Source organism: Mustela putorius, unplaced genomic scaffold, assembly GCF_011764305.1.
Source record: "Mustela putorius furo isolate JIRA1106 unplaced genomic scaffold, ASM1176430v1.1 tig00000129_pilon_pilon_pilon, whole genome shotgun sequence".
Lineage (NCBI taxonomy): Eukaryota > Metazoa > Chordata > Mammalia > Carnivora > Mustelidae > Mustela > Mustela putorius.
The window spans coordinates 16,897,960-16,913,804 of NW_025421290.1; the positions used below are offsets into that span (position 1 = coordinate 16,897,960).

At 40.2% G+C, this 15,845-nt stretch overlaps 1 protein-coding gene across 3 annotated transcripts in view; it reads right to left on the reverse strand.

Annotated features, from left to right (window-relative positions):
- Positions 1 to 15,845, reverse strand: part of PPP2R5E (protein phosphatase 2 regulatory subunit B'epsilon) — a 147,003-nt gene that overhangs the window by 13,722 nt on the left and 117,436 nt on the right. For all 3 annotated transcript variants that reach the window (XM_004738896.2, XM_004738897.3, XM_004738895.2), the window contains exons 6-11: positions 8,518 to 8,648; positions 8,336 to 8,395; positions 7,246 to 7,354; positions 5,558 to 5,611; positions 5,403 to 5,453; positions 3,158 to 3,277 (exon numbers count right to left, since the gene is read on the reverse strand). In XM_004738896.2, coding sequence (XP_004738953.1) covers positions 3,158 to 3,277; positions 5,403 to 5,453; positions 5,558 to 5,611; positions 7,246 to 7,354; positions 8,336 to 8,395; positions 8,518 to 8,648 — 525 coding nt within the window. The remainder of the gene's footprint in view (positions 1 to 3,157; positions 3,278 to 5,402; positions 5,454 to 5,557; positions 5,612 to 7,245; positions 7,355 to 8,335; positions 8,396 to 8,517; positions 8,649 to 15,845) is intronic.

A 15,845-nucleotide genomic window follows, 5' to 3' on the forward strand; every position in this document is an offset into this window, starting at 1 on the left:
TGTCCTCCTTTTTATAGCGCCCATTTCATCTGATTCCACATTTTCCCCACCCAGCCCCCGAACTCCAAACAACTCTTCTCCACTTCTAGATGCACACTGCTGTCCGTGTGTCTTTAACCCTCTTATGGCTCATTTCTTTCATCCCACACACTTCCGATCACCCTAAGGGACCAGCACAAAGCTGGTATTTGGGAAAATCCAGCTGCTCATCTCTGGAGAACATTCTTATTCACTAAGCACCTTTCTTCTCTGGCCAGCCATGGGGCCTGCTGTAGGCAGAAGGTGCCGTCCTCACCGCCATCCAGAACTAGGTGCCCTTGGGTTCACTGTACAGACAAAGAGGCTGAAGCTCAGAGAGACTAATACCCTCACAAGGTCACTCTGTTAGGAAGGTGAAAACTGGGACTCAAAGATGAGTGACCAGACTCTTTCCAAAGTTTATTTCCGGTCCCTTCCTTTGAACTGGGTAAGCCGGATGGGAGTCACTCAGTTTTTGGACTCAGAGACACTGACATTACACACAATTGCTTGCCATCTCCGATCTGTTTTTCTTTGACCACCATGCTATCCAATGGACTCTGTGATTTCAAAGGAAGACCTCAAAAAGAATAACCTAAACAATCTAAAAAGCAGTCAAATCGGGGCGCCTGGGTGGCTCAGTGGGTTAAACCACTGCCTTCGGCTCGGTTCATGATCCCAGGGTCCTGGGATCGAGCCCCACATCGGGCTCTCTGCTCGGTGGGGAGCCTGCTTCCCTTCCTCTCTTTCTGCCTGCCTCCCTGCCTACTTGCGATCTCTCTCAAGTAAATGAATAAAATCTTAAAAAAAAAAAAATTTAAAAAGCAGTCAAATCAAAAATCTCATAAAAGTTAAGATCTCCTTTTAGAGATAGTTTTTAAAAGGGAAAAAGAAAAAAAGAGTGGCTTTGTTCATCCATCCAGATTAAGAAATTACGTTCTAATTTAATAAATTTAAATTAAACTTAAATTTAATAATTTAATTTAATGACATGGTACAAGATGTACCCACCAGGAGACTCTGAGAAATTAAGCCTTTCCACTTACATTACTGAACTTGTTTAAAAAAAAAAAAAAAAAAAATCCTGGGACCATGAGGCACTAGACCCTGAGAGTACAAAGAAAATAATCATTACTGAATGTTTACCCTATGTCAGGCACTGTGCTAAGTGTTTCACATATTATCTCATTTAATCCTCACAACCAACACATAGCGTAAGGACCATTAGGCATGTGGCTACACAGAGTGTCACTTAAAAAATGTTTGCTGGCTGTGCCAACGAACACTTAACAAATGGATAAAGAAGAACCTTTTTACTGTCTTTTCTTTTGTTCTAAATGTTACTTTGGCCAAATAATTTTAAATTCTCTCTTCTTTTTGCTATGGATAAAACTGTCCCCTCCAATTCATCACTGAAGCCCTAATCCCCAATATGAGTGTATATGAGAGACAGGACTTTCTGAAGGTAATTAAGGTTAAATGAAGTCATATGGGCAGGGTCCTAATCCAACAGGCCTGGTGGTCTCAAGAGGAGGGAGAGGGAGATCTTCTCTTTCCTCACACACACACCAAGGAAGGCCATGTGAGGACACGGTGAGAAGGCAGCCAGCCATCTGCAAGCCAGAGGGAGCCCTCACCAGAAGCAGACCAGGCTGGCACTATGATCTCAGACTTACAGCCTCCAGCATTGTGAGAAATAAGTTTCTGTGGTTTAAGCCACATGGTCTATAGTGTTTTGTTATAGAAGCCTCCTGTGATCTGAAAGCTTCTGTCCCCAGAAAATTCATATGTTGAGATCCTAATCTCCCAAGATGATGGTATCGGTGGGCGGGGGCTTTGGAAGGTACTGAAGTCACAAGGCTGGAGCCCTTATGAATGGGATTAGTGCTTATTAAACAGACTCCAGGGAGACCATTAGCCCTTCTGCCAAGTGAGGATACAAGAAAACCACAACTCAAAGGAGAGGCCTCATTCAACTGTGCTATGGCACCCTGATCTCAAACTTCCAGCCTCCAGAAACAAGAAAAATAAATTTCTGCTGTTAATAACCCACCCAGTCAGCAGTATTTTGTTACAGCAGCCTGAGTGGACACAGCCGTGCTTATTAGACACTTTGTCTCCTTTCTAAGCCTCTGTGCATCATTTAAGCCTCCCTGGTGATCTTAAAAGAGATTTCTGAAAGAAAGGGTTGGGGGGGCTTCTGCTCTTTGCTTTCCACAATGTCAAAACTCCTGATGAAAACTGAAAAGTGAGGTAGACAATCCAGAGCTTGGGGAAAAGCCCACTGCTGAGTCTATCTCGTTAGCTGTGGGATTCTTTGCTACCAACGACAATATGAACCATCCTTCGAATCAGCAGGCAGTATATGGAGAGTTAATTTTCAAAGTCTGTGATTCGGACCTTCAGTTAGACTGCGAAAGGACAGAAAACGTGACCCGTTTTCTTTCACTCCAGATCACCCCCTTCCCTCCTGCGTACGTTCTGCAACAGCCCCAGTTGAGAAAAAGGTTGTCAGGTTCACTTCCCTGTGATCCCCCCAGTGGCCACAGGGAGGCAGAGTGGTGCCATGGAAGGTGACCAGCTTTCACAAGAAGCTACACCTAACTGACTTCACTCCCCAGGAAACTTGCGGCTCTTAAGCAAATCATTCTGAGTCTCAAAAACAGCAGGGTTGGGGGTGAGCAGGGAGGGCAGAGCCTCGTAGGATAATGTGAAATTTATAAATAAGGTATGAAAAGCATCTAGCACATTATATACGCGTGTTCTCCTTGCCTCTTAAGCTTTATTTTGCATTCTCTCTTATATTCTATAAATCCTACCAGTCCACCTCTTACTCAGCCATTTTATTGGAGACAAGTTATTTTACCACTTAAACCTTCGGGGTTCAAATCATAACACTCTCCTTGTAGAGTGATCATGAGCATTAAAGTTACTAGGCAGAAAGCACCATCAAAGGAGCTGTCATACTGCACATGTTCAAGACAAAGGTGGTTACGATGAAAATTATTATTGTATGAGAAAATAGCAAATAAAAAACAAGCAGCTAGTGCCCATGGCATGTCTTTCAATACAAATAAAACTTAACCAAATAACATCTGTTGCTCAGGCCACTGCGGTTCATCCTCTCTTTACTACTAACCTGAAAATGGGGGCTAGATACACACTTGGCAATTTGTTTAAACAAAGGTTCCTGAATTTTAACAAATTGTGAGGGTTCAATCACATCCAATATTTCTTCCAGCTCCCCAAGGAACATGACCTGTAAGTACATACAAAACACAAAATGTCAGATACTTCATGTAAAAATCCAAATGAACGATGAGAATTAATTAGAGTTCGTAATGTTTTAAGAAAAATTTACACCTAAAACAAAACAGGAACAAATTAGGCATCATCTTATGTTAGATGTTCATGTCACAAAGAGTTCAGCAGAGGGCACCTGTTAAGAGCGAATTCTCTATAGTTTTGAAAGTATGATTCTATTTACTTTGAAAAAAAAAATCCTCTACATGCTACATCTATAACCCAGAACAAGGGGCACTGACACATTGCAGTGGGGCCCCTGGGGAACAACAGCCATGTCTCCGTGGGGGCGCTCCTCTCTATTGCTATCCACCTGGCCATTTGCCCCCCTACTCTTATTTTTCAAACAGTGGGAGAGCAGCCTCCTGCATGGATGGACAGAAGTTCACGGTGGCACATGCAGCTATCTGCGAAATGTTTTCAGCCCCTGCTGTGTGCTAGGAGCTCTTCTAGGATGCATTAGTTAACAGAACACAGACAGCCGGAGAGACACAAATGAGCAGGTTCACCCATACACAGGTACCACTTTAAACCCAAGAGCACACACTGACCCAATCTGCACACGGACAAACGTGTGCACAACTGCTCACAATAAAGCACAATGTATCCCAGCCTCAGCGCATGGGTCTCAAGAAACAGAGCTCTAATTTTTTTTTCCCCCCCAAGATTTACCAATTTATTTTAGAGAGAGGGAGAGCGAGTGTGAGCTCACAGGGCAGGGGGAGGGACACAGAGGGAATGGGAGGCAAGTAGACTTCTCTGCTGGGAGCCTGACACAGCTGATCCCAGGCCCCTGAGAACATGACCTGAACCAAAAATCAAGAGTTGGACGGTTGACTGAGCCACCTAGGCGCCCTGAAACAGAGCTTTAGGTCACAAAATGGAGCCAAGCCAATAGCACAGCCAACTGTTTTCAATATAATGGAAAACTGACAGAGAAATAAGAACCAGTTACCTATTTAGGCATTAAAAAAAAAATAATAGTAATTACCTTAGGAAAAAACTAGGCAATTAAAATACGAAAAATGACCATGTTTTCCTATCCTGAGGTACATCTGGATAGCAATATATAGCTTAATTTTGTCACACAGGTATTAAAAAATTAGATGACTTTCTGAAATTGTGTAAATTAGGGTTCTGAAGAATTAAAACTGATTGAGAAGGAGCATATTTCTGTTAAAAGTAATATACAGTAAGTAGGCAGCAGACCCTGGCCATTTGTCAACATATATAGAGAAGTTCTCCCAAAATTCTCTCCCAAATGTCAAACTGACAGATGACCTTTCTTGCTGGGCCATTTTCCACGTGGCCTCTATAGAAGAGTGAGTAAAGACATGGCATCCAGCGAGCCTCACTTCTAAGCTAAGACTTACTCCCAGCACGGCACATACTGGTTAGGTTTTGGCAAAAATATAAATAATCGTAGGTCAGAAATTTCCAGTTCTATGAACACCTGAAACTAAATGTCTGTAATATATTTTAAAACTGTACATCTCTATTATATTTTAATGTTGGGTATTTGGGCAGGTTGGGCAGGCAGCAACACCAAAGCCTCCACCCTAGGAGTGGTCACTAGAAAGGTGACTTTGATAAAGCTAGACAGCGAGACACATGACCACAGCCTGACTAGGGTTTCCCTGGGACTGAGCAGAGCATGATGGAAGTTCAGGGTTCAGGAATCACGGTGGCGGATTCCTAATCACTTAACACTTAGCATACCCAGGCAGGCTACTTAAGCTCTCTATGCTTCAATTTGAAAACTAGTAAAATGTGAATATTTACAGTCCTGCTTTAGAGAGATAAAACGAAGATTGGATGGGACGCCTGGGTGGCTCAGTTGGTTAAGTGTCTGCCTTCAGTTGGGTCATGGTCCCAGAGCCCTGGGATCGAGTCCCACATCAGGCTCCTTGCTCTGCAGGGAGCCTGCCTCTCCCTCTGCTTATGCTCTTTCTCTCTCTCTCAAGTAAATAAGTAAAATCTTTTTTAAAAAATGAAGATTGGGTGAAATAATGTATTTTTACACATTGGCTCAGAGGCTGACACTCTAGTAAGTTCTTAACACCGCAACATTAAGCACTTACCTCTTTTTGACTACATGTTTTAGGCCAAAATTTCATTAACCCCCTAATAACCTAAAATGAAAAGGAGAAAAAACAATGGCAATTAATTTCCCATATATACTTCATGAAAGGTAGTCTGTTTGAAGTTTTTTGAAATTATAGAAAAAAATACTTACTGGTTCTGTGAGTGAAGGATCTTTCTCCAGAAACTGTACTATGCAATACGCCAGCTGGAGAAACAGAAAAATGAAAGACAAAATTGGAAATGCTATATACTCAAAAAGGACTCAAAAAACATATTAAAACTTCCTAAAAAGTTTCTAGACTCTGGTTTTAGTAACTTCATGTTCAATTCATTTTAAAAATAAAATATAAAATGAAAAAAAAAAAAGCTACTTTTTCAAGCCAAAGATTGACACTAATAACACCCCAGGGGAATTTTTTTTTTAAATGAATACTGAGACATGAAGTATCCAGCTAATGAAAAGCAGAAATATCACAGTCAGTATATTCTGAAAGTATCTCATCTATATATGGTCTAAGCTACATCTCATGGGCTTCCCTTCTCTTTTTGCCAACCTCGACAGTACTGGGTTTTACTGTGTTTCTAGAAGAGTCCTAGACAAAAAAAAACGTAGGCAGCACTTACTAAACACCCTGCTGACTGCCTAAAGTGGCCCGTGCGAACTGAAGCAGTTTCATGAAGAGACAAAAGGTTGTACCTGGCCACAGCTGGAGGAGGGAAGAGTTTTACATATGATGCTGGCTCATCTAGGTTAAGAATTCTTCTACACGCTCATGAAATGTGATAGCCTATTTCAAATACTAGAGGCAAGATTTGTAAAAGGGCTCGTAAAGATTTTTGGACAAGAAATCCACCCTTGCGAAACAACATTTTGATGGTGTTCTAAATTGGAAACATATGGACTAATTTTTCCTCGAAACACAGAATTTCACATTTAAAGAGGAACATTGCTCAGAAAAATGTGTGACATTTTTATGCAAACTCAAAACATTCCCATTGGTTTGGAAAACTAAACTTAAAATGCCACCACATCATTTATCTGTCCCCTAGTGACATGCTCACCACACAAGGCAGTGTCAGCACGGAAAACAGACTTGGGACAAGACAGAGTAGGCTTTTTAAAGTAATGGAGGCTAAAAATAAAAAGATGTGAAAATATTGATTTGTTGACTTGTGAGGTTGTTTATTTATGTGTATAAAGTGAGAAGGAAATAGTGAATTAACTAGGGGGCAAAGAGAAACTGATAGACTAATGCAAACGAGGAGATAAAATATTCCAGAATATTCTAAAATGATGACACATGTGCAAAGCTTTAAATCTGAAAAACCCATATATTTGATTGTATGTAACATGTTCAACATATAATTTTGTGAATTAGGCAGGTCCTCAAAGTTCTCAGGTAAAACGACTGAACAAATGCTCCTCCCACTTGAAAAATATTCCCATGGGGTGCTTGGGTGGCTCAGTGGGTTAAAGCCTCTGCCTTCGGCTCAGGTCATGATCTCAGGGTCCTGGGATCGAGCCCAGTATCAGGCTCTCTGCTCAGCAGGGAGCCTGCTTCCTCCTCCCTCTCTCTCTGCCTGCCTCTCTGCCAACTTGTGATCTCTGTCTGTCAAATAAATAAATAAAATCTTTAAAATAAAAAAAAAAAAAGAAAGAAAGAAAGAAAAATATTCCCATGAATCTACTATGCACAGAAAAACAGAGCACACATTTTAATTTTCCTTGGGAGGCATTTTATATGAGTTTTTTTAAACTAAGGAAATATCAGTATCAACGAAACACTGAGTTTGTAAACTTCTAATATTGCTTCCAAAAGTAGTTGCATAAAATTCTACCTGGGCATGGAAGAGTGATAAGCTCCTGACAGTGTGTAAAGGGATCAACACTTTCACCAGAAACTGTTTGTGTTCTGCCTTAAGAGGTAAAGCAAAGCCATTGATAATACTAGGAAAAAGAAAAAGAAACATGAATTAGCAGCATGATCACAACCAACTCAACTGAGACAACCAGCTCCTGGAAGACCAAGTTAAATATGAATCAGTTTCAATTTGGTCCAAAACAGCCCAAACCCCACCTGGCGACATTCAAGATTTCTGAGTTACTTCAAAGAATACATTTAAGTAGGAAGGAAATTTAAGAAAATTTGCTTATGATAATCTAGCACAGGCTCTTATGCTCTTAACATCTAGTTGGATGATTCCCAAAAGCTTTTGTAATCAGTAACTCTTTATTTTTTCTTCTCCCCCAAAATCATTGCCCTCCTCACTTATGACCTTTCCAGGTGCAGACATCATTCCTGAAGTTTCTTTTCCAACTAAGAATACCACAGACACAGCAATCCTGCCTGGGGAAGTCACAGAAAAAACCATGTGACTCCACCTTCTTTTTCTCCTCACATTAGGAGAAGAAACTAAGTAATCACATTGTCCAGTCACATTAACCTCCCTTGTGTATAAAAACCTACAGAGCAGCTGTCTCTTTCCAATTCATTCTACTTCTCCCAGCAGCAGCTGTTCAAGAACTACTCCTGGGTTCGTGGTTCCAACGAAAATGGCAATCTTTCCAATTTATTTTAACTTGCTTTCAAAAGATATGGCAAAGGACAGGTAGCCTAGAAACTACGAGAATAAGATGTTGTGGAGTAACAGGTTTGGGGGCAATTAGATGTATTTTCTCTGTAGCAATGAACGAACTGTTAGCTCTTTCAGTCATTCCAGTAGAAATCAGCAATGCATAATTGTGGGACAAGGAGGAATAAGAAATCACGTCTTGTAGAGTCAGTTGGGAAACATGGGAAAGCACAAATTAAGAGTGCCCCATGTACCTACAGCAAGAGATGTAGGTCAGCATTTCCCTGTGCCACTTGAATCTCATTCTCAAAACGCTATTCACCTGAGATTAGCCATTAGCTAAAAATGTGCTTACCTTCCTAATATTTCCAGCAGTTCAGCTACACCATTGAAGTGTTCTGTTTCATAAACAAACCTTTTTTAAACAAGAAAAGAAAGAATAAAGTCAGTACACGATGCTCAAATGTTTGAAGTTCATTTAACACTTCTATAAAACCACCAATTTTGCTTCTCCTTCTTCCCCCACCCTCCACTTACCTTAGAAAAATATTGTTAATCTGTTTTCGGATAAATGCTCTAAGACCAAGAAATTTGCCATAAATTCTGTGTAAGACTGTTTTTAAGTAGTCCCGTTCCCGAGGGTCTTCGCTGTCAAACAGCTCCAAAAGCTGTTGTAAAAGAAAAGACAGTGTAGCTGTCAAAAGTGGGTTCAGGAAACGATTTAGGAATTCTGCCACTCATCATTTAAAACCCCTCCCTCCTTTACTTCTTAAAAAAATTTCTTGAGTATCTATTAAGTGCCAGGCACCAGTAGCCAGTCTTTGGAAAACTGATTCATAAGTCAGGTAAGAGGCTTACATTCTACTGAAGAGACAGACACAATAACAGTAATCCTAACAACAATAATAAGAGAACACAAATACAGCTTTTAGAATGATCATCATGCAATTTTCTAAACTACCCACTTGTAGTAACCCTCCCTATAAGGTAGTTTTTGGTCTGTTTGTTTAAGCAGGCTTCACTCCAATGTGGGGCTTGAACTCACGACCCTGAGAGTGAGACCTGAGCTGAAATCAAGAGGGAAATAAACTGCCTGAGAGTCCCAGGTGCTCCCCTCCATAAGGTAGTTTTATCCCCATTTTACAGATGAGGAAATCGGAGCGCAGAAATGTTAGTTAATCTGCCCATGGTCTCACTAATGTATGGCAGAGTTGGGGTTCGAACCCAAGCAATCGAGGCCCTACAGTCTGTCATCTCAGCTGCTGCCCTGTTGTAAAATAAACTACCCACTGACCTTACGTTTCAAATACAGTCAAGAGGAAGCTGTCAGATCTACTCGAGCATACAGGTAAATGAAACAACTTAACCCAAAGCCAACATTCAAAAGTCCCCAAAAGTACCGAAAATGTTCTCTTTGCAGAGCTTGGTTCTTGTTACACAAGTATGCTAACTTTGTAAAACCTGAGATGAACATTTAGCACTTCTGTATGTATGCTATATATGAATAACATTTGTTAAGTTTCTACTCATTTTTTTTTAATTTATTTATTTATTTGACAGACAAGAGATCTCAAGTAGGCAGAGAGGCAGGCAATGAGAGAGAGGAGGAAGCAGGATCCCTCTGAGCAGAGAGCCTGATGCGGGGCTCGATCCCAGGAGCCTGAGATCATGACCTGAGCTGAAGGCAGAGGCTTAACCCACAGAGCCACCCAGGCGCCCAAGGTTTCTACTCATTTTAAGCTAAAGTTCAAAACTGAATGATGATATCAACCTGACAACAAAAACACTCGTACATGAGTGATCAGAGCAGCATGATTCATAACAGCCCCATCGGAAACAATCCTAACGTCCACCAACTCATGCATGGACTATTACTCAGCCATAAAAAGGAATGACTACTGATCTACGCCACTGCATGGATTAGCCTCTCAAACATCATGCTAAGTCAAAGAAGACGGACAAAAAAAATTATTGTAGAATTCCATTTATGTGAAATATCTGGACTATGGCCAATCCATACAGACAGCAGAAGGAAGAATGTCTGCTAAGGACCATGGTGTTTCTTTCAGGCCCGATAAAAAATGTTCTGTAATTTACAGTACTGATGGTTGTACAAGTTGGTGAATACACTAAAAACACTGAATTATAAACTTTAAAAGGGTGAATTTTATGGTATATGAATTATATCTCAATAAAGCTTTGTGTTTTTTTTTTAAATGACAGGTTCTGGGAAGGTTCTTCTCTAGCTGAAGAACGAACCCGGAGACTGGTTTGAATTTTACTGTGTTGCTCATATATTCATTATCATCACAGTAAAGCAGGACTTACTGTTTATCCTTAAGTTGACTTTATAGTAAAAGCATTTACTATAGTAAATGTAAAATATTTCAAGAACATATAGACAGTCTACAAAGCAACACAGACTACCATAATTACCAAAGAAGCTATCAAGACCTCCATAAGCATGAATCAGGTAATTAAGAGAGTAGGAGAATAACTCGGGCAGTAATCAAATAAATTATCTACTTTTGCTTGCTGCTTTTCTTTGAGCAGAAGACAAAATTATAGACAAAGAATGGCCCTTCAGATAATGGCAGGAAGTACAAACTGAGGGAGAATCTTTAAAATTGGTCAGTGAGACAGGTGCGATTTTTAGCTATACAATGTCATCCATCCATCCACCCATCCAAAAAATGAATTATCTCAGATAAATATGTGTGTCTATTAAGAGCCAGCCAATGGGCAAGGTGTCAGGGATATAATGATGAGCAAGACAGACAAAATCAGCTTTCACAGAGTCTAGTCTAAATGAGGAATCTAAGTAAACAAAAAGCATAAGTGGTTTAGGATGCTAAATACACAGCAGACAAATCTACTGTATTTGGGAGGATCAGAATGATAGGGAGGGCTTCTGGAGGAAGTTACACCCAGGCTGACCCATGAAGAAGTTAGGAGGCTGAAGTGGAAAGAGAGTGTTCATGGCTGGTTCAAGAACACATACCGTCACCAGCAGCCTATCAGAAGAGAAGATCCTATTAAAATACCTGCCATCTCTCTGCCCATTCAGCCCCACAATCAATCAGCCAATCATTCAATCTCTGCATATGCCAGGAACTGTCCTTGTTCCTGTGCACACAGACACCACTGAACAAACTTGGAGCCCATTGGGAAATCAATGAGCAAGTCAACTATACATTTCCACAGGAAATAGTCTAAGGACGAAAGGTATGTGACAATTATAAGTAAAAAAAAAAAAAAAAAAGTCCCATGGGTTCAGTATCTCTTATCTACAACACACACAAAATGATGTAAGATCTCTAACCTAATCTTATTCCTTGTTGATGGAAATAATTCATCTTTTAAGTTCAATTTTTTTAATCTGGTTTCTATTTTTAAGTGTTGTAAAAGGATGTAATGAGTAATCTGCAACCAACATAAATTAGAGAAAGTCTGAGGGAGTGTGCTGTTAGCAAAACCTGAATCAACTACACTTGTATATATAATGTTAATCTTAAGAGCTTAATGAAAATAAAGTAATTAAGCAAAAATTATTTAACTAATGTTTTCATTAAGCCCTCAAAAAACATACATACACAAGCATCTAACTTAAGTCATTTACAAAGCCACAAATAAATAACTAAATATGTGTGTATACATATATGCATAATATTCTATGAGAAAGAAAAATTACAGTATATAAATTATTTTCATGCTGCTCTACAGAACATATTTTTGATGATTTTATGGTTTAAAAGACAAAAGAGAAAGTATAATAATGCACAGGCCCCAAAACGGGGAGTAGGATGAGCTCTGATTTCCAAAACAAAGTATGTCTTGTGCTTAGTCATATATACACTCCCCTCAAAAAAAGCAATGGGAAATACAATCCAGCAACTATAAATGCCCAGCGGACTGCACTCCCTACAATATAGCAACAACTTGTCAGAGAAAAGAAGCTGGAGAGTTTCCAAGGTGATTACAGAGCAAAGACAGACCTGCCAACATGCTGACTCCTAGTTTACAAAACCATCCTTCCTGAACTTAACAAACAGGGATGAACCGTACAGTGATATAGCCAAAGAACCCTCCTTTGAGCGTCATTAAAAAAATCTACAGTAAAATGAGAAGGGCAAAATGAAAAAGGCAGTTAGGGTCTTCCAATCAGACAGGGTAGAGAAACTTTCTCCCCTCAGAGCCCTCTCTGAGATGAGAATAAAGGAATAAAAAAGGAAGAAACACACAGAGCAGAGAGGAGTAGAGAGCAGATGAGACAAATCTGCAAATTTTTCAAAGATGGAAAGTGGATGGCAAGGGGTAACTATCTTGGGTTTCCTCTTCCTCCACTCTGCTAAGTGTTTTTCCATTCTGCCAGCAGGGATGGAAGCCAAACAAGAAGCAAGCCAGTTCACAGCAGAGAACCCTTAAAAGGCTTAAAAATTAAAGACGCCAGATATATTTGATGGCAAGGGTGTGGGGAGCGAAAAAGAGGCCTGGTTGAAAGTTTGTCGAAAGAGTAACAAGACCTCCCAGATCCATGTCCCAAGCAGTGGACTGAAGATTTACAATCGAAGTCTGGAGAGCATAAACATGCAAGTCTCTAGTTTTCAAGACATTGTACACAGTAAAATGAAAAATTTATTGAAAATAAAAGGATTAAGTAAAACTCTGCATGCTGAGGAATGAGACATTTGCTGTCTCTTAGAATGAGACGAAGCGCCCAAAATTCTAGATGAAAGTAGGGGATACGAAGGTCCCTTTTGAGGGACCTCAGCCTCAGCCTCTTGACAGCCTCAAGAGGAAGCACCTATTGATACCTATTGATATTTGAGAGTTTCCTGATGAAAGAGCAAGGTCTCTGCACAGTGTTCTAAGTGTCTCCCATCTGTGTGTATGCACACAGGCATGTGAGCGCAAACACACACATTCTAACAAGGTTCTTAGATGGCCCTAAGAGGCTCTATGGTGACTACCATATGACTATGAAGCCAAGGATCATCAGACATCCTAACATAAAAGATGGAGACCAAAACAATCATTTAGAACTCAGAGGAAATAGCCACAATGCAAGTAAAAAAAAAAAACAAACAACAACAACAAAAACAAAAAAACCACAGAAAAGAACTTATCCTCAGAAATAAACAAATCTGCTGGATCCCTGAAACAAAACCAGAACTGTTACAGACGAATATTCAGAAAATAAAAAAGAACTTTTAGAAATTCAGGACATAACAGAAATAAAAAGTTCAGAAGAACTGGAACATTAGAATGAACAAATGTATCCTGAAAGTATAACCAAAAGAAGACCATTTTAAAGAAGAAGATAACTAGAGGATCAATCCAGAAGGTCCAACACGTTCCAAAAAGGCACAGAAAATAGGTACAGAGACACCAAGCAAAGAAAATGAAATTATCTGACAAAGAATTCAATGCAATTAAAAGAAAAATAAGACATGAGTTTCAATATATATAAGGGCCATTATGTTCTCTGTACAATTAATAAACAAAGACCTGCACCAAAGCACATAACTTTGAATTATCTGGACGCTGGGGACAGAGTAGATCTCAAAAGCTTAGGGACACAATGGGACACTGTAAAGCATAAGGAGTTCAGCCGGTGCAGGCCTCCTCAATACCAACACCAGAAATAGAAGACAATCGAGAATTCCCTAAAACTTCTGAGGAAACATGGGTTCTAACCCATAACTCTCTATCTGGCCAAAATGTCAATCAAGTATGTGGGCAGAATAAACATGTTTCGAGAACTAGGGCTTGAAAAATTTATATCCCATTCATACTTTCTTAGGAAGCATCTAGAGGATGTATCCTGCCAAAATGAAAGAAAGGGAGATAAGCCAGGAAAAACACAGTACAGAAGAGTGGCGAAGGGACGTCCCAGAACGACCACTGTGGCTCCAGCCAAGGGGAAGCCACCCGTGCTGACTAGCGCAGGATGATGGGGCTCCAGCTTCAGGAAGGAGGCCTCCAAGGACAACAATGGAACCGAGAGGCTGGCTGGTGCGTGGGCCAGACTAGGAAGAGTTGTACGGTGCTCTCAGAAAAGAACTGAGCAGTGAACGAGTAACCCATACACAGGAAAGCAAGCATGTGAAAAATAAGGCACATTATTCATCCCAGAGGTTTTCGAAAAAGCTCTGTAAGAAATGCAATCATAGTCTAAAATGTGTCTCGGCTGAGAACATGTACACAGTCCTACTAATGCAACACTACAATTTCATTTCATTAGATTTTGTGACATAACTAACCACATTATTAAGATGTAGATGTGGGAGATACAGAAGGAGACATATAATGATTTATAGTAGGAAAAGTTTTTTTTTTTAAAGATTTTATTTATTTATTTGACAGAGAGAGATCACAAGTAGGCAGAGAGGGGAAGGGAAGCAGGCCCCCTGCTGAGCAGAGAGCCTGATGCGGGACTCGATCCCAGGACCCCGAGATCATGACCTGAGCCGAAGGCAGCGGCTTAATCCATTGAGCCACCCAGGTGCCCAGGAAAAGTTTTTCAAAATCAAGAAACAGCAGTACAAGAATGCCTGTTAGAGATAGGAAGATACATAGAAGCAAACAGCTAAAGACTTGAATGTGGTTACTTTTAGGGAGTGAGACTCAGCTGGGGAAGGACTGAGGCAGCAGACTGCTATTTGTCTTTATAATCCATATAAATATACTTGAATTTTTTTAAACAGACATTACTTACTAATTCAAAAAAATTAAAGATTTATTTATTTGAGAGAGAACAGGAGAGAGCACGAGCAGGAGGGGCTGAGGGAGAGGGAAAGAGAACCTCAAGCAGAGTCCACACTGAGCAGAGTCCAATGTGAGGCTCAGTCTTATGACCCTGAGATCATGACCTGAGCTGAGACCCTGAGATCATGACCTGAGCTGAAACCAAGAGTCGGATGCTTAACGGACTGCACCACCCCAGGCGCCCCAATTAAAATTCTTTTTAAAAATTAAGAGCAAAAGGCTTGAAACAAAAAGCCCAACTGCCCTTTACTATGATAAAGAAGCAACTACCATGCCCCATTCCATGTAAAAAAGATTTTAAAGAACATCAGAAATGCTTAAGTAAACAATCAGTGAAACTGCTATTCTACATCTATTTTACATGTTTTTCATGTAAATGATGTTTTCATCCAAACTAAAATCAGGTCTCCATATTTCTGGCTTTGTTTTTAACTTTAGCTCTTCTACCACCTGAAAAATACCTTCTGAATACCTTTGCTCATGAGAAAACAGTCCAGAACCAAGCAGCAAGAGCCAACAGCAGCCTGACTCCAACAAATGAAAACAACTCAAGAGGACCAACACATCAAATGAGCTGATCTACGGGCACCACTGAGAAACACAGTATGGACAAAAGATCTAAAAGTTACACATTACAAGCTTCTAGCAATTCTGACTTCAAGACTCCCCTGGGAACTCAGTATAAAAATTTCAAAGGTGTAAGTCCTTTAAATATGAACAAGTCTGCCAAGTTGCAATGCTTTTATTTTCTTCCTAATTTCAGGCATTCTTCCCACAAACTAGAGAAGTCCATTCTTTTTTCCCTCAAGCTTTCATTTAGACTGATTCAACAAAAGCTGGCGATTTAAAATTTTAAGACAATCAATTTGGTCAGCATTTCAAGAAAGAGTGGTTATTCTACATAATGATGCACTTAGTGGGATGCAGGCAGGGACTAGCTACATAATTTGTGGGGCCCAATGCAAAATGAAAATGCAGTGCTCCTTGTGCAAAAACCACAAAGAGTTCAAAACAGCAACAGCAGCAAAGCATGAAACCAACAACAGGGCCCCTCTCGGCATAGGGCCCCGAGTCACGGCCCAAGCTGCACACCGCAG